Source organism: Xylocopa sonorina, chromosome 2, assembly GCF_050948175.1.
Source record: "Xylocopa sonorina isolate GNS202 chromosome 2, iyXylSono1_principal, whole genome shotgun sequence".
NCBI classification, from domain to species: Eukaryota; Metazoa; Arthropoda; class Insecta; order Hymenoptera; family Apidae; genus Xylocopa; species Xylocopa sonorina.
Genome location: NC_135194.1, coordinates 15112951 through 15136454, shown reverse-complemented (window position 1 = coordinate 15136454; position 23504 = coordinate 15112951). Strand labels below are relative to the sequence as shown.

The 23504-nt window shown below is 48.0% G+C and overlaps 1 protein-coding gene across 5 annotated transcripts in view; it reads right to left on the bottom strand.

The window, feature by feature from the left end:
• LOC143433023 (serine/threonine-protein phosphatase 2B catalytic subunit 3) overlaps window positions 1-23504 on the bottom strand; it is a 122294-nt gene that overhangs the window by 51618 nt on the left and 47172 nt on the right. For all 5 annotated transcript variants that reach the window (XM_076910123.1, XM_076910124.1, XM_076910125.1 and 2 more), the window contains one exon: window positions 23121-23324. In XM_076910123.1, the coding sequence (XP_076766238.1) occupies window positions 23121-23324 (204 nt within the window). The remainder of the gene's footprint in view (window positions 1-23120; window positions 23325-23504) is intronic.

The following is a 23504-nucleotide window of genomic DNA, read 5'->3' as shown; positions in this document are numbered from 1 at the left end:
GGGTTGCTCGAACGCGAGAATTTTGATATTTCGCGAGGAACGCTCGCCGAAAGCGTGCTGAAAATCGTTGCCCACGAAAGTATTTTTTAATTTCGCGATTTTTGCTTTGTTCTTGGTTTGCAAAGGCAAGAGAGAGAGAGAGAGAGTATTTCGAGTTACTTCCGCTTTAAATAACAATCGAACGAGGCCTCGAGCCGAAATGTATATATAGAATCACCGCGAAACCAAAGCCATCAAAGGGACGGCTACTTGGGATGCTGAACCCGACTCAACGTCCTCGATTGAAACTCGACTATCTCCCTGGAACAGCGCCCCGATCAGACTCGATTATCTATTAACATCGTGAAATTGGAACACGCGCGAGCGATGACGAATTCACGCGACGATCTCCCGGTGGAGTCCACGTCTGAGACTGTACTGCGACGAAACAACGCGAGGTTCGACAAAAGATGGCCGTGTACCAACCGCTTCGCGGATAGATGGAAGAAGAGGGCTCGTTAAAGTCACCCCTCGAGTGATTACGCGGTTCTCGAGGTCCGCGAGGCTCGATTCCACGCTATCGACGACACGTGTAATTAATAGAAGACGTCGAGCTGCTCGACGAAACGCTTGAAATATGCACGCGATGGCCGCAGCTATCGTCGTTGTAATTAGTCGGCTTGTAATCTCATCTCGTCGATACTCTCGAGCCGTTCCGCCTCGGAGGCGATGTCTGGAAGCCTCGACGGCTGAGTGGGTCAGAATTTCTCTGGGAAATTATTATCATCGAGGATTCGAAGATGTCGGGACAGTATGGTGGGGGAACTTTTGTGCAACGCAATCAGTCGAGCACAAATGGCCAGGATTTCGATATCGCGACAATGGTTATCGTTGGTCAGCGTGGAGGAGACGGTCGATAAAGCGGGTCGCCGTGGAGGCGGCCGTCTCGTGTCGACACGGGTCACCGCCGGAAGTCGTGAGAGCCGACTTCCCCCGTGCGCGAAGCCGTTGCCAGCCCGTGGTTCCCTGGCGACGCGATACCCGGAACCGCGGAGGAAATTAAAGCACGCGTGGTTAACAAGTATCAGGGGGTGTGTTCTACATTCCTCGCCCTCTCGCCAAGAGAGAAAACCGCGATTTTTAATCGCACGCGCTGGTCTCTATCGTGAGCCAAAATCGCCAAGAAATATTGGTACGAATTCGTATCGAAGCGAAAATGGTAAGCTGAGAATATAGATGTTAGATAATAGGCGGATTGGTGGCAGCGGATGTACGAAATGGAAACGGGGGTAGCTATCCAGACGCTGAGGAAGTAGCACTTTATTCCCAGCGTCTCTTCCGGGAGCTGATCTTTAGAATATAAATGGAGGAACTGATCATTTCTCAGCGGAATCTGTGTAAAGTGTTCTTCTATAATATTCATTCAATTTCTTGTCCACTTAAACCCCGTTCCCTGGGCGGGCATGAATAAAAGCAGTACGTTGAATCGTATCTTTTAATACCGGGAAAAGAAAAGGAGCCACCAGGGAGAGGAAGGTTTCCTACGATAAAAACCGCGTCCTCTAGATCCGAGATCGAGATTTCACGCGGTCTCGCGTGCCGCGGGATCGTGGGTCACGATAAAACTTGGGAAACGCCGGCGTACACGCGTGTCCGACCCGATACGAACGCACGCGACCGCCACCCGCCCCTACTAATGAAATCTCCTCGGATCGATGGCGAACGCGAAACTCTCGAGCTGCCCCGAAAATTCCAGAAAATTCACCCTCGAATTAACCTCCAACGCTACGCTTAAGTCCCTGGAAACCGTAACCAAGTGAAACGGAAAGAAAACTAGGGTGCGTCCGCTCTCAACCCCTTCGTCGCGCCACGACAGGTCTCGAACCAAATGCAATTCGTTCCAAAATCAAAAAACTTTCGAAACAACTCCCACGAGAGAGCAAGAGAGAGAGAGATAGAGAGATAGAAGAGCGACGAATGGAAATTCTCCGACGGATATAATGCTGTACGAAAATATTCCCGGTAATTTACGACGCGGGCCCGAACGACGCGGCGTATCATCCGGATTTATGGTGCTCGTTAAAATTGCCCATAAAAGCCGCGCGGCGAGCTGCCGCGGATTGCTTTTTCGGATTAAACGCGCACCTAAATGCAAACGTGGCACGACGCCACCGTAGGTAATAACGCTAGCCGAGAGAGAGAGAGAGATGCATCCCGCGGAACGAGCAACATTCATCCCCGTTGGTATCGTCCAGGAAACGGGGTCTGGTCCCGCGGTACAAAACCTCGAGCCTGCTTTAAGAAGCGCGAATTACGAGGTAACCACGTATGCACGGGGTGGTGTGCCAGGCTTACGGGACATTGTTCGTTCCCTGTGCCATTTGTTCCGCGGTATTTCAGCCTGGAATGGGTAAAGGAGCGAGCGCGGTAGGCGGAGAAGAGGGATTAGAGGGAATGTGGGCTGAAATTGGGCTCGCCGAATGTTTCGCGTTCGAACGAGGAAAGTTTTGGCGGGATTTTGAGTTCTGATATTGCGATCGAGGGTGGCGCGAAGGGGGTTCTTGGTTGCGAGTTCGAGCGCTGGATGGACTTGAAACTGGCTAGAAGGTTACGCGTCGCTCTCGACTCTCGAGAATTTCGAGTTCGCCGTTATTCACTCGCGGAGCTCGACTCGAACGTTTCGCCGTTCCACGTCGACGGAATTTTCGCGGTTCGTCGCGGCGAACAACGCGAACTGCCGTTCGCCGTGGCATCTCGTAGCGCCATTCCGCGCGGTGACAAATGGACGGACGGTTGATTGATGTCGGCTGGCCCGTGTTTGCCCGTGAATTAACGAGCTGCTAGGCAAACGATGGAGCTAGCCGAGCGTTGCACACGCCGTGTCTTCGCGTCGTCGACACGCGTGTCGAGCCTCGCTCGAATGGGATATTCAATGCACGAGGAGCATTCGATATCGGACTATTTCTTCGCGATTATACCAGGTTGTGATTCTCACTCGCGCATCGAACTCGTCCGAGCAATTAACGCTATCGACGTAACGCTTGTACAGCGATTTCTATTCGAACGATCCCGAGCAAACACGTTCGAGCGTGTACACCCGTTGTATCGACCGGATTAGAAGATTAGTGGATGTAACTGCAGCTTGTGGGAACCGCGAGCTGCGACTGGTCCAGCGCGGATCACGAAACTGTCCTCCTCTGACGAGACGATCCTCTCTTCTGGCTGGCGACCGAACGGCTCGATCTTCCAAGCGAACGAGCGCTTCCAAAAAGACGCGAAAAGATGGCGGAGTAGCGGCTCGTCCGGCTAATAAGCGGGCCGCGCGCGTTCGGCTAAAGATAGCCGGAAACGCGTGGCCATCGGTGGAGGAACATCAAAGGGAGGGCACGATTGTCTGCTCTATAAATACACCGATCGAAAGTGTACGTAATGCGCGCGGTGCCGGGTCGTCGATCGTGCGACGTTAAGAATTCACGAGCGCGCCGAGTGAAAAGCGGCGAAGAAGACGCCCGTACGTCAGCTGGCTGGTGTGCACGTGGCCAAGGCACTGCCACGTGCCGTGCACGACTCAATTTTCACCTGTCACGTCGATCGACGCCTCCACTCTTCGCCTCCAGCCTCTAATTTCGGCGGCGATACGCGATGCGGCAACCCTTTCATAAAACGCCTCGTGAATTTATCGAGCTTCCGTCTGAATTCCTGACGCGTCCTTCTCACCCCTCGATCGCGAGCGATTTTTCCCTAAAACGAGGCGGGTGAAAAAATTCCAGTCGGATTTCGCGAAGCTGGCGGAACGAAACGAGCGAAACGTCCCGAAGCAGAACTTCAAAGAGCGCTCGGCGGTCGGAGGGCGCGGAAAACGGTTGCCACGAGCAAGAAGCAAGATTTTTCGCGACGATACACGGTCCCCTCGCGTTCGTGCGCGGTTTCCATCCTGGCGGAAGCTGGGAGCCACCCCATCGCCATTTTCTACCGAGCGAATGCGGCCCTCGAGGCGCTCGCAACCCCGTTTTCCGCTTTTTTCCTCTCTCCCTTGCCTCTGAAAGGCTGGGAGCGGCGCGCTATCATCCGGACGCACGCGTGCCCCTCGTCGCTCGGTTAATCGACGAACACGCGGAGGTCACCGCTCGTCTCCCATGGAAATTCTTCCAAGCCGCTCGTCGAGAGCCCAGAGAACTATGCATTCGTGATTACCTGATATCGCGACTCCCCTTCGACACTATTTTCATCTGAACGAACGAACCTTCCAACGGTGGAGCGATTGGAATGAAAAGGACTGGGTTAGAACGCGCGTAGTATCTAAATTTGTTCGAGAATCAATTAAAATTTCTAGTTCAAACCTGAATACTTGATCCAGCAATATCCAGCAAGGTTCAGAGCATCGAGACTCATTTGTACCCATCGTTCGCCCAGTGCTCCGTCTAGATATATTCATTTTTCACGAAGAACGGAGAGGGCGTAATGGCGGCGAACGAGCCGAGCACGCGGTTTTATTTCACCGCGCCATCAAAAACCCTTCGAGGGCGAAATGCGTTTCTTATTATGGATCATTATACGGTTGTTACGCTGCCCGAGGGGTGACGGGGACGGTGATTTATCTTTCCGTCCGGGATCTCAACCGTGGCTTCCAAAACTCCACGCTTTCAACCCCCGCGAGGGGGTTGGCCTCTTTCCTGCGCGAGGACGAACGATTCCGCGGACGAGAACCTCCCTCTGGCGTCTCTAAATAATTATTCTACAATCTCGCGGTCTTCCGTTTCACTTGCGCGGGAAATCGTCCAGCTTCTTCCCCTTCTGAAGCTATTTATCTCGGTCGAATCGAGGTTCAGCTTTTCTATACCGGATTTTTTGCTTCCAAAGAACTTCTTCGCGGCTGTCGTTCGAAGAAGAAGATTTACGTCTTCGAATGTAACGATTTTTAATGTTAGAATTGGCGCAGTGAAAATGTTTTGCATCAACGAGTCGCGATGGTTTCGTGGAATTTTGGAAGTTGAGGACACGCGCGACTGGTGACTGCCGAACTGGCCACTCGAGGGGATCGCGTTCGGATCCGTGGTAATGAAATTGAAACTGGTTACGTGGCTGGCTGGGCTTTTAATTAAATGGTCGCTCGCGTACGGCTCGTGGCTTCCGCGTTCTTTGTCCAACGGTTGCGGCCGCGAACTTGAGAGGCGACGCAACCAACCCTCGATTTATGCTCCCGCGAACTCCACCGGGGCGAGCCAACCGTTTTTCGGGGATTTTCCAAACGAACCGTGACCCATGACAAGGGAGTTTCATCAGCGAGGGGATTAGCGTCGCTCGAGTAACGAGGAGAGGCTGAATTTTCGAGGGTTGCTCCCGTGATTTATCGTTTAACGAGAGGGTAAGTATGGCAAAGGGTGAAATCCTTTGAAAAATTACTCTGCATTTAACTAAGGAATCCTAAATGATCTTCTTTTTAACTCTCCTCGTTCTTTACTCTTCGACAAACGTTCGCACTGACCAGTTCGCTGAATCAAATTTATAATTCAATCTTCGATAGATTTTAATTATATCTGTCCCGTCGTACGTCGAAGAGGGATCGTGCAAAAATCGCCAGCACACGCTCGCGTCCATCCCTATCGACGTGCTCGATACAACGAGAAGCAGAGCGTCGCCAAGCCAGCAAATACCTGAGGGGTAGTTTCTCGTGAAACGATCCGGACTCGTTTTCCACCCTCCTTCTCGCGAGCTCCGCCGCTCGCCATCCGGCTTTCGTTTCATCCCTTATTCGAGCCGCAGTCAACTGGCGCTGGAACGTAATCAAACATTCGAGCGTCCCAGACAGACGCCGGATGAAACGCAACAATTCACGACGGAGAACCGTAGCGTTCATCCCTTTGCGCGTAGAGGAGGAGCGCAATGTTTCGAAACGCGCGCCATTCCGCGCTTTCGAGAACCAACAAACCTCCTCCCCGTTTCCGGATCGATAATCCTTTGCACGCTTCGAGGCGCAGCGATCACGTCGCGAGGCTGGCCATTCGCACCAGCGAATTATTTTAGAATTCCACCAGTTTTTACTATTACTTCCATTTGGAAGTTTCTGCGACTCGTTCGAGCATTGAAATCGCTGGGTGAACGTCTTTGGGAGTTTTCCTACGGCGAATCGATACTCTCGAAACGACGATAGAACCTCGATATAATATGGACAGTGGTAAGAGGCGTCCCGTGGGATCGCAGGATATTTCGACGCCATTTCTCGCAATTATTTAACTGGAGTTAGGTATCGATCAATCGCCTGCGCTGCGAATAATGGCGACGTCGGTGGCGGTAATTGAATACGAGATTGTAGAATATTATAGAGGATATTAAAGAAGAGTTTTAATTAGCATTAGTTTGATTGAATTCTCGCCAGCGAGCGTATCAAGGATTTCGCAATGGCGATGAAAGAATATCGAGGCAGACGTATCGCGGTGACTTCGATTCTCGCTGATATCGGTCGATTAATTAAGCTGAAACGTGCTAAATTCTCTGCGATTTAATCACAGCACTCTCGCACGACTATGGAAAAATGTGTTACCGCTATGTGGAAATGAAACGTAGAACTCGATCAGGGGAAATACTTTTCGTGGAGGGGTATATATCGTTGTATCGAATTTAGACTGTAATTACACCGTGGCAGCGTCGATTATCGCCGGTAACGGGTAAAGCATCTTTCTTTGCCTGTTAATTAAAGCCTTCACTCTCCCTCGCTCGCGTGGGAAACGATCGTTTCTGGTTAAGCGCGATGATGAACGATGCACTTTCGCGAATATTCTTCTTGGGCGTCTGTAATTGCCGGACGATAAAACGGAAGCGTCGAAGGCCGAGAGGAAATTCCTCCGCCCTTAGAAATTCCCCGCGTGCGAGCATCGATTCGACGCGAACTTTGATTTTTCATACTCTCTCCTTTGCATTCGAGTATTTACGCGAGGATCTCTCTCTCTCTCTCTCGTCCTCCTTGGACCCTGAAGAAAGTTCTGAGAGCTCGTTCCACTCTTCTTCGTTCGCCAAGCGACGAGACACTGTTTTCGCGACCACGTTCCGTCTCGACGAGGAATCATTTCCTTTTTATCCTCCGCTGCCGCTTGTTATGCAGATCGCCACGGGAGTCGTTCTTTATTCACTGCGAAACTTCCACCGATGGCTACTGTTCGATCGTCCCACCGCCTCCACCATCTTTTACGAGCGAGCTATTCGAGCAGCGCGCCTCGTTTTCCGTTTGCTTTTCAATTTCATTCTCCGTTTATCAAAAATTGATCCGGTTTCCGTTCGAGTCCGCGGAATGAAACGCGATGCGACTTTCTCGTTTCGACTTCCAGCGATATATTGGGAACGCTGTTTGACGAGCGAGACGTGAAATATTTAATGTTTCGCTTGTCTTTGTTTTAATTGCAAGTTTCGTGTGGTTTTCTTTTAGCATTTCTACCTTCCAGTTCGAGGTAAGGAATAAGACTGGAAGCCTCTGTAGAGAGAACTGGAAGTTTAGATATACGCTGGAGAAATGTCTGTTCTAGACGGACTCAATGTGAAGAATTGTACAAAAATATTAATTCGATGATCGTATTTTTTGAGTATTCTTGAGGGATAATATCTGTATTAATCATTAAATCATCGATCAGCATCCTAACAATATTGAAATATTCATTCTGATTTCATAAAGTTCTGTATAACATTTTTAACATGTAAAAACAGTTATACAACTATATTTTACTCAGTTTATGTAGTATATATAGCTTGTATATATGTAAAGTACATAAGTGGTTATGTACGATTGACCAATAGGGCGCTCGAACCTCTAATTAGTAAAAAAAAGTGTAATAAATGATCAAATTCTGAAGAGAGGAGGGACTTGAAAGTCTCCACTAATCAGAACCTTGAACGGGTGAGGTAAGGGTAGGGAGGAGTAATATAAAACATTTGACGGTACCACCGACAAGTCTTTGGTCACTTGGACATCGTGAAGGAAAGATCACTAAGAGGGTCTGTGGTAGCGAGGTGGCTGGGCCACTGGTGGATGGTGGACCCTGAGAGCGACTTGTGGAGGCGCCTCTGATACTTGATGACTGGTGGATGGTGGACACCAGTGGTGGAGGCGCCACTGATGGTTCATGGTGGATGCCAAGGATGGAGGCGCCTCTGATGCTTGATGACTGGTGGATGGTAGACACTAGTGGTGGAGGCGCCTCTGATGCTTGATGACTGGTGGATAGTGGACACTAGTGGTAGAGGCGCTTCTGGTGGTTCATGGTGGATGCCAGGGGTGGAGGCGCCTTCGATGCTTGATGACTGGTGGATGGTGGACACTAGTGGTGGAAGCGCCTCCGATGCTTGATGACTGGTGGATGGTGGACACTAGTGGTGGAAGCGCCTCTGATGCTTGACGACTGGTGGATGGTGGACGCTAGTGGTGGAGACGCCTCCGATGCTTGATGACTGGTGGATGGTGGACACTAGTGGTGGAGGCGCCTCTGATGCTTGACGACTGGTGGATGGTGGACGCTAGTGGTGGAGACGCCTCTGATGCTTGATGACTGGTGGATGGTGGACACTAGTGGTGGAAGCGCCTCCGATGCTTGATGACTGGTGGATGGTGGACTCTAGTGGTGGAGGCACCTTTGATGCTTGATGACTGATGACTGGTGACTCAAATGGTGGAGGCGCCCCTCGTGTTTCATGGTGGACACTAATGGTGGAGGCGCCTCTAATGCTTGATGACTAACGGATGATGGATGCCAAGAGTGGAGGCGCCGTTGATGGTTTATGATGAATACCAGTGGTGGAGGCGCTTCTAGCAGTGGACGACAGTAGCTGGTGGAGACGCCGCTGATGGTGAGTGATTAACGATGATCATCCACATAATTAAATTGGTATTCAAATACAACTGAATTTGGACACTTTGGTGTCAAGTTATGATGGGCCCTTGCGTAGTCACCTCCACGGGGTGGGCCTGGGCCCTTGGTAACGTTTTCGAGAGATTGCGCTCTCGAAAACGATATCATGCTAAGGACTACGCGCGTAGATTTAAGTACAGTTGTAGACTTGGCACTAGTACTACCTAACTAGTTGACTTCCTTATAATTTTCTGTAGAGATACATAGATTCTCATACTAAAGTTTTAATAGTGATTTTATCAATTGATTTTTACGAATTTTCTATAGTTTTTCATAAATTAAAGTTATTTTTCAATTCTTTTTACAAGTACCTTACATTTCGAATTCTTTGCTTTACGAATTAATTTATCATTTAGATTATTGATCTAATTATCACTGTATTTTATTTGAAAAGAGAGAGAGATTGAATACTTTTATTGTGGGTAGTCCTAGTGTTAAGTAATATGAAATTTTCTAAGTCCTTTTCAGGACTTAGGAATTTTCAATTGAATTGTAAATTGTATAATATTAACTAAGTTAGAGTTTAAGTTAAGTTAAGTTAAGTTAAGTTTAGATTCTCGCCGTTGGATCGCCGATGGAGCGCCGATGGAACGCCGGTGGATCGCCGCTGGAACGCCGAGGGATGCGTTCTCTTAATTTTAATTACTTTTATATATTATATATTATATGTTATATATTGTATTTTATATATTGTTCCCCTATTCCCTTCTTCATCTTTCCACTAAAATTGTAAAGGAATCCATTTTCTTATCCGAAGTGAGAAACAGCCACATCCCCAATCCGTTACCGCATATTTATCAAAACAGAACAAATTGTTCTCTCATAAATCGGTTCGCGTTTAGTCACTACCGATGAAAATGCATTACACACTCCCCTGAGCATTCTTATTTTCTGCTACGTGAAATCGCTTCACGTAGTTTCTCTTTCTTTCTTTTTTTCTTTACTCGCTCGAGATTCCGTCTTCCATCGCCACGCAGTGAAACAGACGAGACTCAATCAAACTGATGTGGTTTTCGGTGCCCATCGTTATTTCGCAGCCCTTGTCGATTGGTACGCCCGTTGGGTACTCGACTTGGGTATAGGCTTAGCACATTGGACGCGCTCACGCGGGTTCGTTCCGAGTAGCTCCTACCCCGTGTCGCTGGGGTCTTTGACCTGCTGTAAGACGACTTGGGGCGGTCTGCGAAGTTCGTTCCTGTCGTTGGGCAATGCGTCCTACTGCTAAGCCTCGCTGAGATTTCGATGGTACCCGCATTCACCATTGGGGAGAGCGTGGTTTCGACAGTTTCAACGTAAGACGTGGCTGAACTTGCTCGCGATTCGCGTCGGGTATGGTTCACCTAGTGACTAGCGTTGGACCATCGGGTAGAATGCTCTCGCGAGACTGTAATGCAGGTTCATTGGTACTTGTTCGTTTCGGTCGCGTCGCGAAATTGATCTCAATTTTTGCTTCAATTTAGTTTTCTCTTCTAACTTTAGATTAACTTTCTTAGTGTCCATTTTGTTTTACAATAGAGTAATAGAATTTAGAATATCGTTCCGTAGAACCCTTTCTGAAACACTTTAATGTCTCTAAAGTGTCACTTTAAATATTTCACTCTTGGTAAGACAGTGGCATTCCTTGTTATCCCTTTCGCTAAAAAGTCCATACTGCAGTCTCTAAAATCTATGTTAAGAGAATGTATTATGGATTCCGCGTGTAAATGATTAAAGTAGAGTCAGTCCTCGGTACCTTCTGTACCGAGAACACATAGATGTAATGGAGGGTGGATGGGATTAGGGACATAGGGATGGGTCCCTGCGTAGTCACCTCCACGGGGTGGGCCTGGGCCCTTGGTACCATTCTCCAGAGACCGGTCTCTCGAGAATGGTACCAAGCTAAGGACTACGTACCTAGATTTAAGTCGAAATTTTCCAAGTCCTTCTCAGGACTTTGAAAATTTCTATTCGATTGTAAATTGTAATTTTAATTGTATAATTGATTGTATAATTATATTGTAAATTGTGTAATTGACTATGGTATAGTTTGATTTAAGTTAAATTAGGTTTTCGCCGATGGATCGCCGATGGAGCGCCGTTGGAACGCCGATGGAGCGCCGTTGGATCGCCGAGGGATTTTAATTACAATTATTTTTCTATATATTATGTATGTAATACCCTTATTCCCATCTTCTCCTTAGTTATAGATATTTTTATGTATATATTATATATGTTTTATGTATATTACGTATGTAACACCCTTACTCCCATCTTCTCCCTTGTAATAAAATGGTAAAGGAGTACATTTTCTTAACCAAAGTGAGAGAGCCATTTCTATAATCGCGTTTAGTCAGTACTGATGAACACGCGTTACATTTTCCCTTGAGTATTCTAAGTTTCTGCTGCGTGAAACCGCTTCACGTATTTTTCTTTTCTTTCCTATTCGTTCGTGATTTAGTCTTCCATTTCCACGCAGCGAAATAGTCGATGCTCAATCAAACTGATGTGGTTTTCGGAGCCCATTGAGATTTCGCAGCCCTTGTCGATTGGTACGCCCGTTGGGTACTCGACTCGGGTATAGGCTTAGCACATTGGACGCGCTCACGCGGGTTCGTTCCGAGTAGCTCCTACCCCGTGTCGCTGGGGTTTTCGGACCTGCTGTAAGACGATTTGGGGCGGTCTACGGAGTTCGTTCTTGTCGTTGGGCAATGCGTCCTACTGCTAAGCCTCGCTGAATTCTTGATGGTAGCCGCATTCACCATTGGGGAGAGCGTGGTATCAGCTGTTTCGTCGTAAGACGTGGCATAAGTATAACTTGTTCGCGATTCGCGTCGGGTATGGTTCACTTAGTGACTAGTAGTGGACTATCGGGTTAGAATCCTCTCGCGAGAATCTAACGCAGGTTCGTTGGTACTTGTTCGCTTTGCTCGCGTCGCGAATTTTCTCTTGCTTCGAATTAGTTCTTTTTCTTAACTTTAGTTTCATTTCATCTTAGACATCGCATCGTAAAACACTTTAATTTTTATAAAGTGTCAGTAGATTCACTTTACAAATTTCACTTTGGTTAAGAGAATGGCATTTCTTATCATCCCTTTCGAAAATTCATCCATACTGCAATCTCTAAAGTCTGTGTAAAGAGAATGTATTATGGATTCCGCGTTTAAATTAATAAAGTAGAGCCAGTCCTCGGTACCTTCTGTACCGAGAACACATAGATGTAATGGAGGGTGGATGGGATTAGGGACTAAGGGATGGGTCCCTGCGTAGTCACCTCCACGGGGTGGACCTGGGCCCTTGGTAACGTTTTCGAGAGATTGCGCTCTCGAAAACGATATCATGCTAAGGACTACGCGCGTAGACTTAAGTACAGATGTAAATTCAATATTAGAACCACCAAAGCATTTAAACTGATTGTCGTATATATAGACCTTACACATTAATTTTTAGAATTTTCTATAACATTACATTAACTTAAATTTACTTCTCACTCTTTATTTTCTATTCTTTGCTTTGCCTTTCGAGAATTTTTACTTTTTCGCACAACTATCATCCTACTTTGCTCGCACGAAATGAAAATACTTTTATTGCTGGTAGTTCTAATGTTGAGTTCTTTGAAAACTTTGTATTGGATTGTAAATTGTGTAGTTAGTTAATCTAGAGTTTAAGTTAAGTTAAGTTTAGGTTTTCGCCGTTGGATCGCCGATGGATCGCCGATGGATCGCCGATGGATCGCCGTTGGATCGCCGTTGGAGCGCCGCTGGATCGCCGAGGGATATTAATTATTGATATTTCTATATATTTTCACGTATTTTTGTATATTATATGTATATATATATGTAATTTCCTCATACTCCTTTCCTAATATCCCTATCGTAATTTCCATTCTACAATTTCTAAAGTCTACGTTAGATTTTGGAAAATGTATTATGGAGTCCGGTTGTTTGAAATTCAGAAGTAGAGTCAGTCCTCGGTACCTTCTGTACCGAGAACACACGTATGTAATGGAGGGTGGATGGGATTAGGGTTGTTGGAATGGGTCCCTGCGTAGTCACCTCCTCGTTGGTGGGCCTGGGAACTTGATGCCATTTTCGACAGACGACTAGTCTCTCAAAAATGGAATCATGCTAAGGACTACGCATTAGATTTAAGTTATCCGTAGCATAGTCTTACTTTGACGCATTTTTCTCAGCGGTAAAAAATAGTTCGTTGAATAACTGGTGGCAAAAGTAAGGAAGAAAAATGGTCAGAGGGAATACAATTAAAGTAGGTCGGATCCCTGTCGAGGATCAAGCCAAGTTCAGTTGTCCCAGGCTAGCGAGGCTAGCCAATAAGCGAGATTTATGCGTACTTAAGCGAAGCGCAGCGACGCTCGTAAACAAGGATACACGAAGGAAATGAAGTCCGACCACGTTGTCGGGGAATCATCGAGTGATTTATCGCGCAATCAACAGGGGAATCGGTGCGTTAATGCCGCGAAGCTCTCCATATGCATTCTTTCGGCTGGAAATTGAATATTTCTCCAAATGAAAACGTATAATTTCCCGATATCTCCTCGATATCGGTTAGCGCGGTGGTTCTATTCGAGCGGCTCTAGCTGGCAGGCATGAACCTAATTTAGAGTAGGTACCATTTAGAGCGAAAAACGGAGCGTCGATCGATACGGCGCTGGGCGACGCGTACGTGGGTACGCGCGCTGCTATTTTATAGATGTTGCCTTAAGGAAGCTTAACAGAAAACAGAGGCAGTGCCATATTGTTCCGCGTAGCTCTGTCCGTGCTGCTAGGATCCCCAGTGATACAAGGGAATATTTATCAAAACGTGGCTCCCAGTCACATGAAACTGTAATTCGTGTGCTGGTATCGCACGCGAGATACAGGCTAGACCCGGCAAGCTTTCTCAGCTTGCTGTGCCTCATAGATTCCGAGCGAAAAGAAAAGAACAATCCTCGAGTTACGAGACTTTTCCATCGAAAAAAAGCCAGACGATAAAACATCCTTTACGGTACTTTAAAGTACATCGAATTCCACGTGTTTTACATCCTGTTGATCTCGACTACTCCCAGGTCTGACCTAAAATAAATCGATCCCAGCTTATCCCAACGTCGACGATTACGATATCGATGGAATGGAATGGAACGGAACAGAAGACAGAGAACGAACGGTTTCGCAACGAACGGGAAGCCATGGAGGGCGTGTTCGTGACATTTCGATAGTTCGAGCCAGATAAAAATGTAAAACCTTGGGAGGCGCAGTTAGCCACGAGCACACCCGGCCTTTTCTGCCCGGATACCCGGGGCTATTTCTGTTTCTCGATTCCCCGCTACAGCTACCGCGGGGGCCATTCGATCGCACGAGAAGAAGAAAAAGAGAAAGAAATTTTTATTAGGCATTATGCCCGCCGGAACGCTCGTGCCGCGGCTTCCGTGTTTACCGTTCCATTTCCGGGGGAAGGCGAATTTATTAAAACGATCCGCGGCGATTCACGCGCGACTCGCTCGAGCGTGGAACCGCGCCGCGTTTTCACAGCCGATTCGAATCTTCTCCACCCTCCTCGCGAATGCGTACGTTCGAACGTTTAACTCGATTAATTTTCCGAATTCCAATTTCTTTTTCTGCTCTCTCCTCTTCGTCGACCATCGCGTTCGAACGCGATTCCTGTCGAATATCGAATGAAGCTGGTATACACTCGTGAATTTATTTCACTCTCTCTCTCTTTCTCTTTGTTTTCTGCACTGTTCGTTGAATCGAGGAAGAAAGATTTTAATTAAAGAGAGCCAGTTAATGCTCTCGATAATTATAGTGGAAGGTACTTTGTGTTCTCCGCATGCGAAACGCTGAACAGCTCCGCCTCTGATACGGGCCGTTCAGGCACGCTCAGGCACACTTAAATTCTAATAATATAAAGAAGAATACAAACGACCAATAAACCGTGAATTTTCTTCCAGGATAAATATAGGGCCGCCTCGCTCACGGTTTCCCGATCGATTTTGAACTTGTCCTTCCACACTATTCTCTCGTTTTATCGATCCTTCAATCGCGTCTCGAAAAATCCTACGTTTGAGAAAGTAAAAGAGAAATACAAGAAAGAAAAGTCTACGTCGAGAGCTAAACGGTACAGAGATTCGACGAAACGGCGTATTCTTAGATTCGAAACCTGACTTTTCTCCTGAAAATAGCTGGATGTCTAAAAAAATGTGCTGCGATGTAAAAAAGAAACACGCGCGAAAATAAAATAGAAATTCCTACGACATAAGAAGGAGGTTGTCGATATATTTAGGCGAATTTATGCGTCTCGAGGCAGAACGAGACAAATGAGACCTAAATAGAGATTTGTTGCACTCTTTTTGTTTTATTTTACTTTGGATATTCTGTATATTCCTACTGTTCAACTCTTCTCCTATCGATCGCTCGATTCTCTTACGAAATTTCCATTTTTACCATATTTCCTACGATCGCGAAGGGTGGGTAGAAGGTACGACCGTCGATTAACTCCGCAAACATTTTTTAATCAACTCGCATCGACGCTAAATTAATTCCACTGTCATTCGCACGATCAATAATGACCGAGCAAACCCAGCGCAGTGCCCCGCGAAATATTACACTGTGTAGGCTGTTCGAAACGCAAGGAACCACCCGTCCTCCCGATTCACCTCGTCAAAGCGGAACTTTATTGCGCGATCTGTGAATATTGACCATCGGGAACGATGGAATTTCCATGCAGTCGAACAACGAACCAGATTACACGCGCGTCTGTACCGATAAGACCGCCTCTGGTCATCGCGATCCATTCCCCTTCCCCGTCTTCCATTGTTTAAATGGCCACTCGTTAATCTCGCGGCGAAATCCTCTCGAGCGAGGCTACAGACGCAATTATATTCGATAAAATTGCCAAAATGTCGAGTATAATAAAGCGGTGGACACGAAACTACAAAGGCTTGGCTAGGAACAGCGAATTTGCCAACAATAGAGAGGCTCTATCTCGATTCCAATGGGAATTCTTCGAGAAGAAGGCCCAAAATGGCGAGCCGCGTGACACGTTGCGCCACGCACGAGAAACGATCGTCGTTTGGTTTGGCGCACGGTTGCGCAACGATTTTGTTGCCGATCCGTTGGCAGAGAACAGCCGCGCGTCTTCCGGAACGGACCAGTGGCCATTGTGGAGACGGACCACCGATTGTCAGTGTGTCGAAACAAGGGACAGGTAGCCAAGAGAAACAGCAGCGACACTGTGCGCGTCGAGGCATCGACGGGAGGGATGAAAAAGCGGCGAGGCGTCTATCGACCGCGATGGCAGAATTACAAAAAACCATGCCAGACGCGATAAATACCCGTCAGGGGAGAAATGGCACCCGGGAGACGGTGGTGTTGGCTGCCGGGTGCCAACGGGAACTCGAAGCGTCGAGAGCTGCTTCGGAATAGAACCGCGGGACGGGGTGGCTGCGCCCCGAGGATGGCCATTTTGGCGAACTTCACGGTGGAACGGGATATTTATAGAATCTCCTCTCCCTTGGGTCGTTTTATTATATATTTTTTTTATTTTTCAATACAGTGGAAAGTTGCGAACGATTTTCACGCTCCAACTCTTGGCAACTTTCGTTACCCGTAATCCGCGCGTCTCTCTACGCGGAGATTCCGTTTCAGGCTTGCAACTTTCCAGCTACTTCCGCTTAAAAATAGTTGGAATCGCGCGTTCGAACCAATAGTATTCCTCTTCTCGCGAGGATTCTTCGGATTCTTTAGATCTGCTATTGTTTCAACTCGTCTAAATTTTCATCCCTAATGCAATTCTGGAGTATACCGCGCGCGACTCGAACGGATTCTATTCCTGTAATCCTCGAGGACAATCTCGATACCCAAGGCGCACAGATAGGCGCAGAGACGTAGAGAAAGAAACGGGAGTCGTTACACACTTGAAACTTGAATAAAGTCACTCGAAAAACCAGCCTCCGATACGGTTCGAGGCTCCCGAGGCGGTAACAAGGGGTGAGTCGGGGGTGGCTTCTCTGGCGCGGAGAAAAACCGCTCGAATTGGTCTCTAATTGGAGATCCCGGAGCGTTAAGGAGTACGGGACGGAAGGAGGACACGAGCCATTAACGGCTCACGAAATAATTTCCTCCCCTCTGGCCGGTATCGCGGAGACCCGGGTGCAATAACGACACCGAGTGCACTCGGAAGCCTGCTCGCATCTGCACAGAGACGGGCCTTAATGGCGCCTCCGGAGGGGGTGGACGGGAATTAGAGCTTGTCGTTAATCGCGACTGACTCCGTAACATCGATATCTTCTGATATAACTGATGTGTTTCGCGATTCGGTGAACAGTGGAATCGCGTTGATAATCGCTGTCGCTTCTGATTTTTTGGTCGCAAAATTTTGGATATTAAGACGAATCTGACTTAGAATAGATCTCTTTTAAATTAGATCTTTCCAGTATCGCAAGATTTAATTGGGTGAACCGTGGAATCGCGATCGAAATCGTTCTTGATCAGACGCTAAGTATTTTAGGAAGCATCGCAGCTATATTTCGAAAGATTAGATGCGAAAAAACGTGTACGCGAGTGAAACGAAACCCAGAGAACCGTCGATCGATGAAATAATCCCAGCAGGCGTCGGAAAATGCATGGGACAAACAATATCGAGGGATCAGGTCGAAAAGAGGGGTTCGATTTCTGAGGACTTGAGGGGGTTGGCGGTGGGCTCTTTGGAAAATCCGATAGACGGGGCCACGTATCGTGTATCGCGGATTATCAGGAAACGACGGCGAAAAAAGGATGGATGAGGGTTTGAGGACCAGCGACAGGTCCGCCTTCAACCTTTACCGTGCCCCCCGTTCGATATCGAGTTTCCTTTGTGCCTCTAGCGACGTCTCGCGGGACGTTTTACGCGAGCACATTGTTTCGCGTATCGCGATAAGGGAGAAATTTGTATTCGCGGAGAACGCGAAATGGATGGCTCGTTCTTACGTCTGCCAACCCCCCTTCTAAGACTTCCTTAGAGCTTTTCCTCAACTTTGAAGTCGTACAGTGGCCATCATCCCTCTATCCAATTACGAAACTATTATTTTAACTATACATCGTTTTCTAACTTGGAGTGTTCTCTGTGCAGAGATTATCAGAGGCGAGTTAAAATTCAGAAAATGTGGAGATCGTCTCGATCGAGAAGGGTGGACGTGGTTTAACGTTCCCGTGGTATCGTCACGATTGTTATTACACTTTCAGCGGACGAACGGGGAGATAATTCAAAGGCTCGCGCGTGTAAATTGGAACAGGGGATAATTGATAGAGGCGTGTGGGTCATTACGAGTCAAACATTCATTTGCCACGCGCGGTAACACGAAGACTGGAAAGAAGAAGCGTGGGTGGAGCCGCACACGCGATCCAGAAGCCTCGACTGGCTGGCACGTGAGCCAGTTTAGGCGGAAATCTCATTTTACGCATGGAGCGGACCCATAGACACGCTTCGCGTATTCTCAAAACGATCGAGTTCCGCGTTCGATTCTTGAGAGATAACTCGAGAGACCTCGCGGACCAGCGAGAGTCGTAATTCTTCCAATAACTTTCGAGCCACGGAAGTAAGAGAAAAATTGTTCCAAGTAATTTCACCAAGGGTCGATCCTGGTCTTTTCCTATTTTCCGAATAATAGGAGAAAGTTCCGCGTTTCAGCCAGCAGTTTCAACCTCGATATTGAAAGAATAATATTAGCCCACTTCGCCCCCTCGCTAATGGCCGCACGTCCCGCTCGCTCGAGCTACGAAATAGCAGCATTATCGCCAGGGATCGACCGAAAAAATCAACTCTCCTGTTTCTCCACGGACTCTCGAACCGCGCGAGAAAATTGCTTCCGTCGCATCGAGTAATTCTCGTTCGCGAAGTCTCTCGCCGTCTCGTTTCGCGGTCGAGAAAAAAGCCAGGGGGTGGAAATTCTCGGTGACAAAGACGAGCAACGTGGTCGCGAAATAAACGCGGGGGTTACGACACGAAAAGAGACAGACTGGCGCGTTTCAGCGGGATATTAATTCGCGGAAGGGTTGATAAGCTGGGACAAAGGAGGATACTGGGAGAGTCGGGAGGCTCGAAACTGGATCGTTACGCGCTAAACGGTCGCGTTTATGCGGAGGCGAGGCTCAATTAATGTTCGACGAGAGTTGCTACCGAAACTTTTGCCCACGGCTGCTCCCGCGGGAATTTTCTGAATAATTTCAACCGCGACCGCGCTGCTATCCCCGTGCCAGCCCGGTTCCGGCCAGCTTTTACCGGCCCACCACTCGCTGCTGCTCCTTCGGGCTATCTATTCTACAACGACTGCGTTAAGATAACGGGAAATGTTTCGGAGTCACGAGTATCCCGGACCATCTTCTGGGAATTGCATTATCTTTGGGATATTCCAATCGGTACGGTTCGATCATTCATTGGGAAAATCTAATCGAATCTCTGAAGAGCCAGCTAATTCAACGTAATTAACTATTCTAACTCATCTGAGACAATGCACGTGGACTGAGATAATTGCAATGGAAGTATCATGATTTAAAATACTCTCAATTAGCTTGCATATTCGGTCGTTGCTCGCATCGTCCACCCTTCTTATTATCTTCGAATCTATTTCTAATTAACGCTACGATACCGCTGATATTCGTCTCCAAACGTGACGCAAAATGGAGTCGCGACGGTGGAGTGTCTCAACCACTGCTCCACAGAATCGCGATCAACCCCCTCAAGATCCAACGCTGTGACTTTTACCCTAACCGCGAGGTTCCTTTGCGCCTCGCGATCCGACTTCACTCATTGTGTACAGTCGCAGAATTAAAATTTCCCAGGCAATTCCCATGGAATTGGCCAGCCATACCACGTCCGTCGGTTTCTACCGTCGAATCTCTTTATTATCCCATCGCGTTTCCATCGGTGGAAATTCTTTATCGAGCAGTCCCGCGTTGAAACGGCTCGACCGTAAAGCGGCGCTCGTAAAATAATCTACGAGCGCGCACGACCACCGCCATCTTCTCGAATCAGGCCGAATAAAATTCATCGCGTTCGATCGCTACGACTCTGAAGTGTGTCTCCCTCGTAGGGACTTGGGGTGGAGGAGAGGAATTGGAGAACAGGCGACGCCGATCAGGCGGTCGTTCGAGGGTGGTTTTCTTCAGACGCTCGAGATACTTGACTGGGTAATGACGTTCCCTTTAATTGGATGATGATCTTGTCTTTAGAGTCTGTTTCTGTTTTAGAGTTGGTTGATGAGTATCTATTCAACCCTCTATGTGTAATCAGAATTCTGTCTCTTTTTCTCTGACTCAAATCAAAAGGATAATCGAAGAGATCTAATGTATATAGTGACTTTGATAGTAACAGGTTGGATAAATTCAGGAGAAAGAGAAACTTTGAGATTCACGGAACAAACCCTCTCCTCTATAGATCAAAAGCAATCTTAATCCCGTTTAAATGACTCAGACTTTCTTTTCTAGCAGATTTTCTCGAGTCTTTTCGAAAAATCCGGTCAAAGGATTCGCTCGCCGGAGAATCACTCGTTCTTTAGATCGCCGCATCCCCCATCCCGGTTTTTCTCCCCAGTTCCACCAGCTGCTGCAACCCGTTGCGCTCGTAATTCATCTCAGCCACCGTCACGCTCCCCCAAACGTCCCTTTCTTTGCCCGTCCCGTTCCACGTCCACGTTCGACAACAGAGCGCCCACGCGAAACGCGATTTCTCTCGCCAATCACGCGATACGTTTCCCACTTTCATCCCCTACGCGTTCTGCACGCGCGTCTGGCGCCATTGCACTGAAGCGCGAGCGCTCGAATTTTTCTCTTCATCATTTTTTCCCATCAATTCTCACGGAGCCTCTGCTTGTTTTTCTTCGCCGACGGTTTAACGCGACGATTTCGAGGAAATCGCGAGAACGAAGACGCCTCGAGGTGGAAAGTGGTTCTCGATCGATGAAGACGCGACAAAGGGGATGAACTCGCGGCTGGCTCTCCCGGACCGAGTTTATTTTACGTCACTTCCAGCGTGCCGCAGTCCCGTCGTGGATTCTCGTCCTGCGAAACGTTTCATTTGACGTTCTCAGCTGGAAAAACAGCTTTCAACGGCAGAGCAGCCGGGGATGGTGGTAACGCGGGCTCATTTAAAGTAGTATCCGGAGTGATAAACCGTGTCTCGGGCAACCGGTGCGCGATTTTCTATCCCGGACTTTCTTAATAACCGAGTTACGGATGAAAGAGATTTACTCGGCTCTCATCCGCCCCCGTCGACTACCAATTCATCCTTCCTCTCCCAGAACCAAGAAATAATAACAGTTTCGTTTGCATCGGCTCTTAAAGAACCTAATTCTCAATTCTTTCTCGACCACCTCCTTTGAAATCTTAACAAAAAAAAGAAAAAAAACAACAGACTACAAATCTCGTTGAAATTCGCGATTGAGAATCGTCTCTCGTACAAGGTACAAAGGATCAATTGGAGGGAAACGAAAAATTTGGACAAATACTAGGACGTGGAAAAAGAAGAATCGACGAAATGGAATTGTTCGAGGGAAGGGTAGCACGAAGCGATCAAAAGACAATCTCTTCGCTCTCCCTTTCGTAGGGTAAAAAATAAGAGGAGTGGAGGGCAGGGGAAAGGGGATTAATACTGGCCAATAGAAGTCGCGTCGCGGCGTCGGACGGAAGGTAATAACTACCCCCTTTTGAAGACGCGGAGGCGGAGGCTGCAACGGCGCGGGCAGCGGCCGGGCGAAGGACGGAATCGAATCGATCCGAGTTATTGTGTTCTGGCGTGTATTGTGCCCGGGGAACAATCGCGGACACCGTGAAGACGACCGTGATGGAACTAATTGATGCGCGTAATTGACGATCCGCGACGATGGACGACGGGTGGCTGGTGTCCGTCGCGTCGGGGCTGTTGCATTCGTCCCGCTCGACTTCGAGGCACGTCGATTCCAGGCTCGCGTTCGACGATGAAAAATCTGAACAGCGTTGCTCGCCAGTCAGCGGAATAATTGCAGGATCTTTGTCACGAACTGAACGCTCGATTTCTGACGGGAGGGTTGAAATTTTCATTTCCGCTCAAAGAGCGTTCGAAAAAATAAATAAAGAATTAATCTAACACGATCCACTGTTAAGAAAACGTAAAAAATGGAAGAAAAACGCTTCAGTGGGCGTGAGAACGTTTGGTCAAGCATCGCGAAGGAAAAATTGGAGAACGCCAGGCGGCTGGCCCTGGAGATAGTCCAGCCAGCAGAAGCGGAAGGTCGAGAGAGGGAAAAAACGCGAGAACCGGAAGAGACTCGGGCTCTCGTTGGCCACGCTGCTGATTTCGTGCAAAAAGGAGGGTGCAAGGTGGAAGTACAAAAGAAACTCCGGGTCAGGGCGAAGTTTGAAAGGAGGAAACCGGGAGTCGAGGGAGCACGGACGAGTAACTGACGGCGAAAGGAAACAGGAAGGTGGAGATAAAAAGAACGGGGTGGAAAGTTGTAGGAACGGAAGCGGCGGAGGACGAGGCGGTGGCAAGGTGGAGGGTCGAGGTGTTAAAGGTTTGCGCGTCTTATCCACTGCCGAGAAACTAATAGTTCGAAGGAGAGCTGAACTAATTAGCGAGTGGTCCTTCGCTCAAAGGGATGTATTTACTGGAAAACATCCCGATACCAGGAGTTTTCTGTCTTCGTTATCGTTCATCCGCCTCCTCCGCCCCAGGAACTTGCCTCGCTCGAACGAGCTTCGCTCGTTTCCTGTGGATCTCCAAGTTTCCTGTTCTGGATACGTTTCAACAGCCGCGGCGGGGAGTTTAATTACCTTCGAATTAACTCGATCAATTTTCTTGGGTCGGTCGCGGCTGATTTGTAACTTTGAATACTCCGCGGTGAGATGGTCTTTGTGGGAGCACCGATCGTTCGGTTGGCAATCAGAAATCGAAATTATGGGGATCCGATCCCGCCAACACTCGATCCAATCTTTATTCACCCTCAACGAATCTCATCGAAACTTAATCCCGCGAGTTACACACTCGTCTTTCTCCGTTCACATCGTCGACTTTCAGATCCCATCGTGGCTACTCTAACAGCGAGAAGAGGGGAAGAAGCGAGGCAAGCCTCGATTTTCTATTCGATCGAGAGTTTAAGGTCGATCCACGCGCTTCTGCGATTGTCTTTACGTGTTAAAAAATCGTATCAAGCGTCTTCTACGCTCTTCTATACGACAAAGCATCACGCGTTCGCTCTTTTCCTTCTTCTCGACGAAACTTCACCAGTTATTGCGAAACAGGGGAAATAAAAGGGAGACTTACCGGTGACCGGAGCTTCGATATCGATCATAGTCTTCTCCGAGCGGAGAAGGGCGGCTCCATCGGTGACTATGCGAAGCGCCGCCGCCTCGTCGATCCTACCTTCGAGGATAAAGTGTTGCTTGAGGACATCCGGTCGCGGTCGATCCGTCCGCGCGTCGAACACCTCCGCCACTGTCAGTTTGTGCGACGGTGGAAAGAGCACATCTGCGAAAAGAACAATTCCAATTTATTTGAGAAAATCTCCAATGTATCGAACATAGGATAATTCAAATAAATGACAGCATCGTTGTACGAGTTAACGTACGGTAACAGTTTCCGCGACGAGACGATCGAATCGCTCGGAAAACCGAATGGCGCGCGGTAATCTCTGGATCAGCCGCGAAG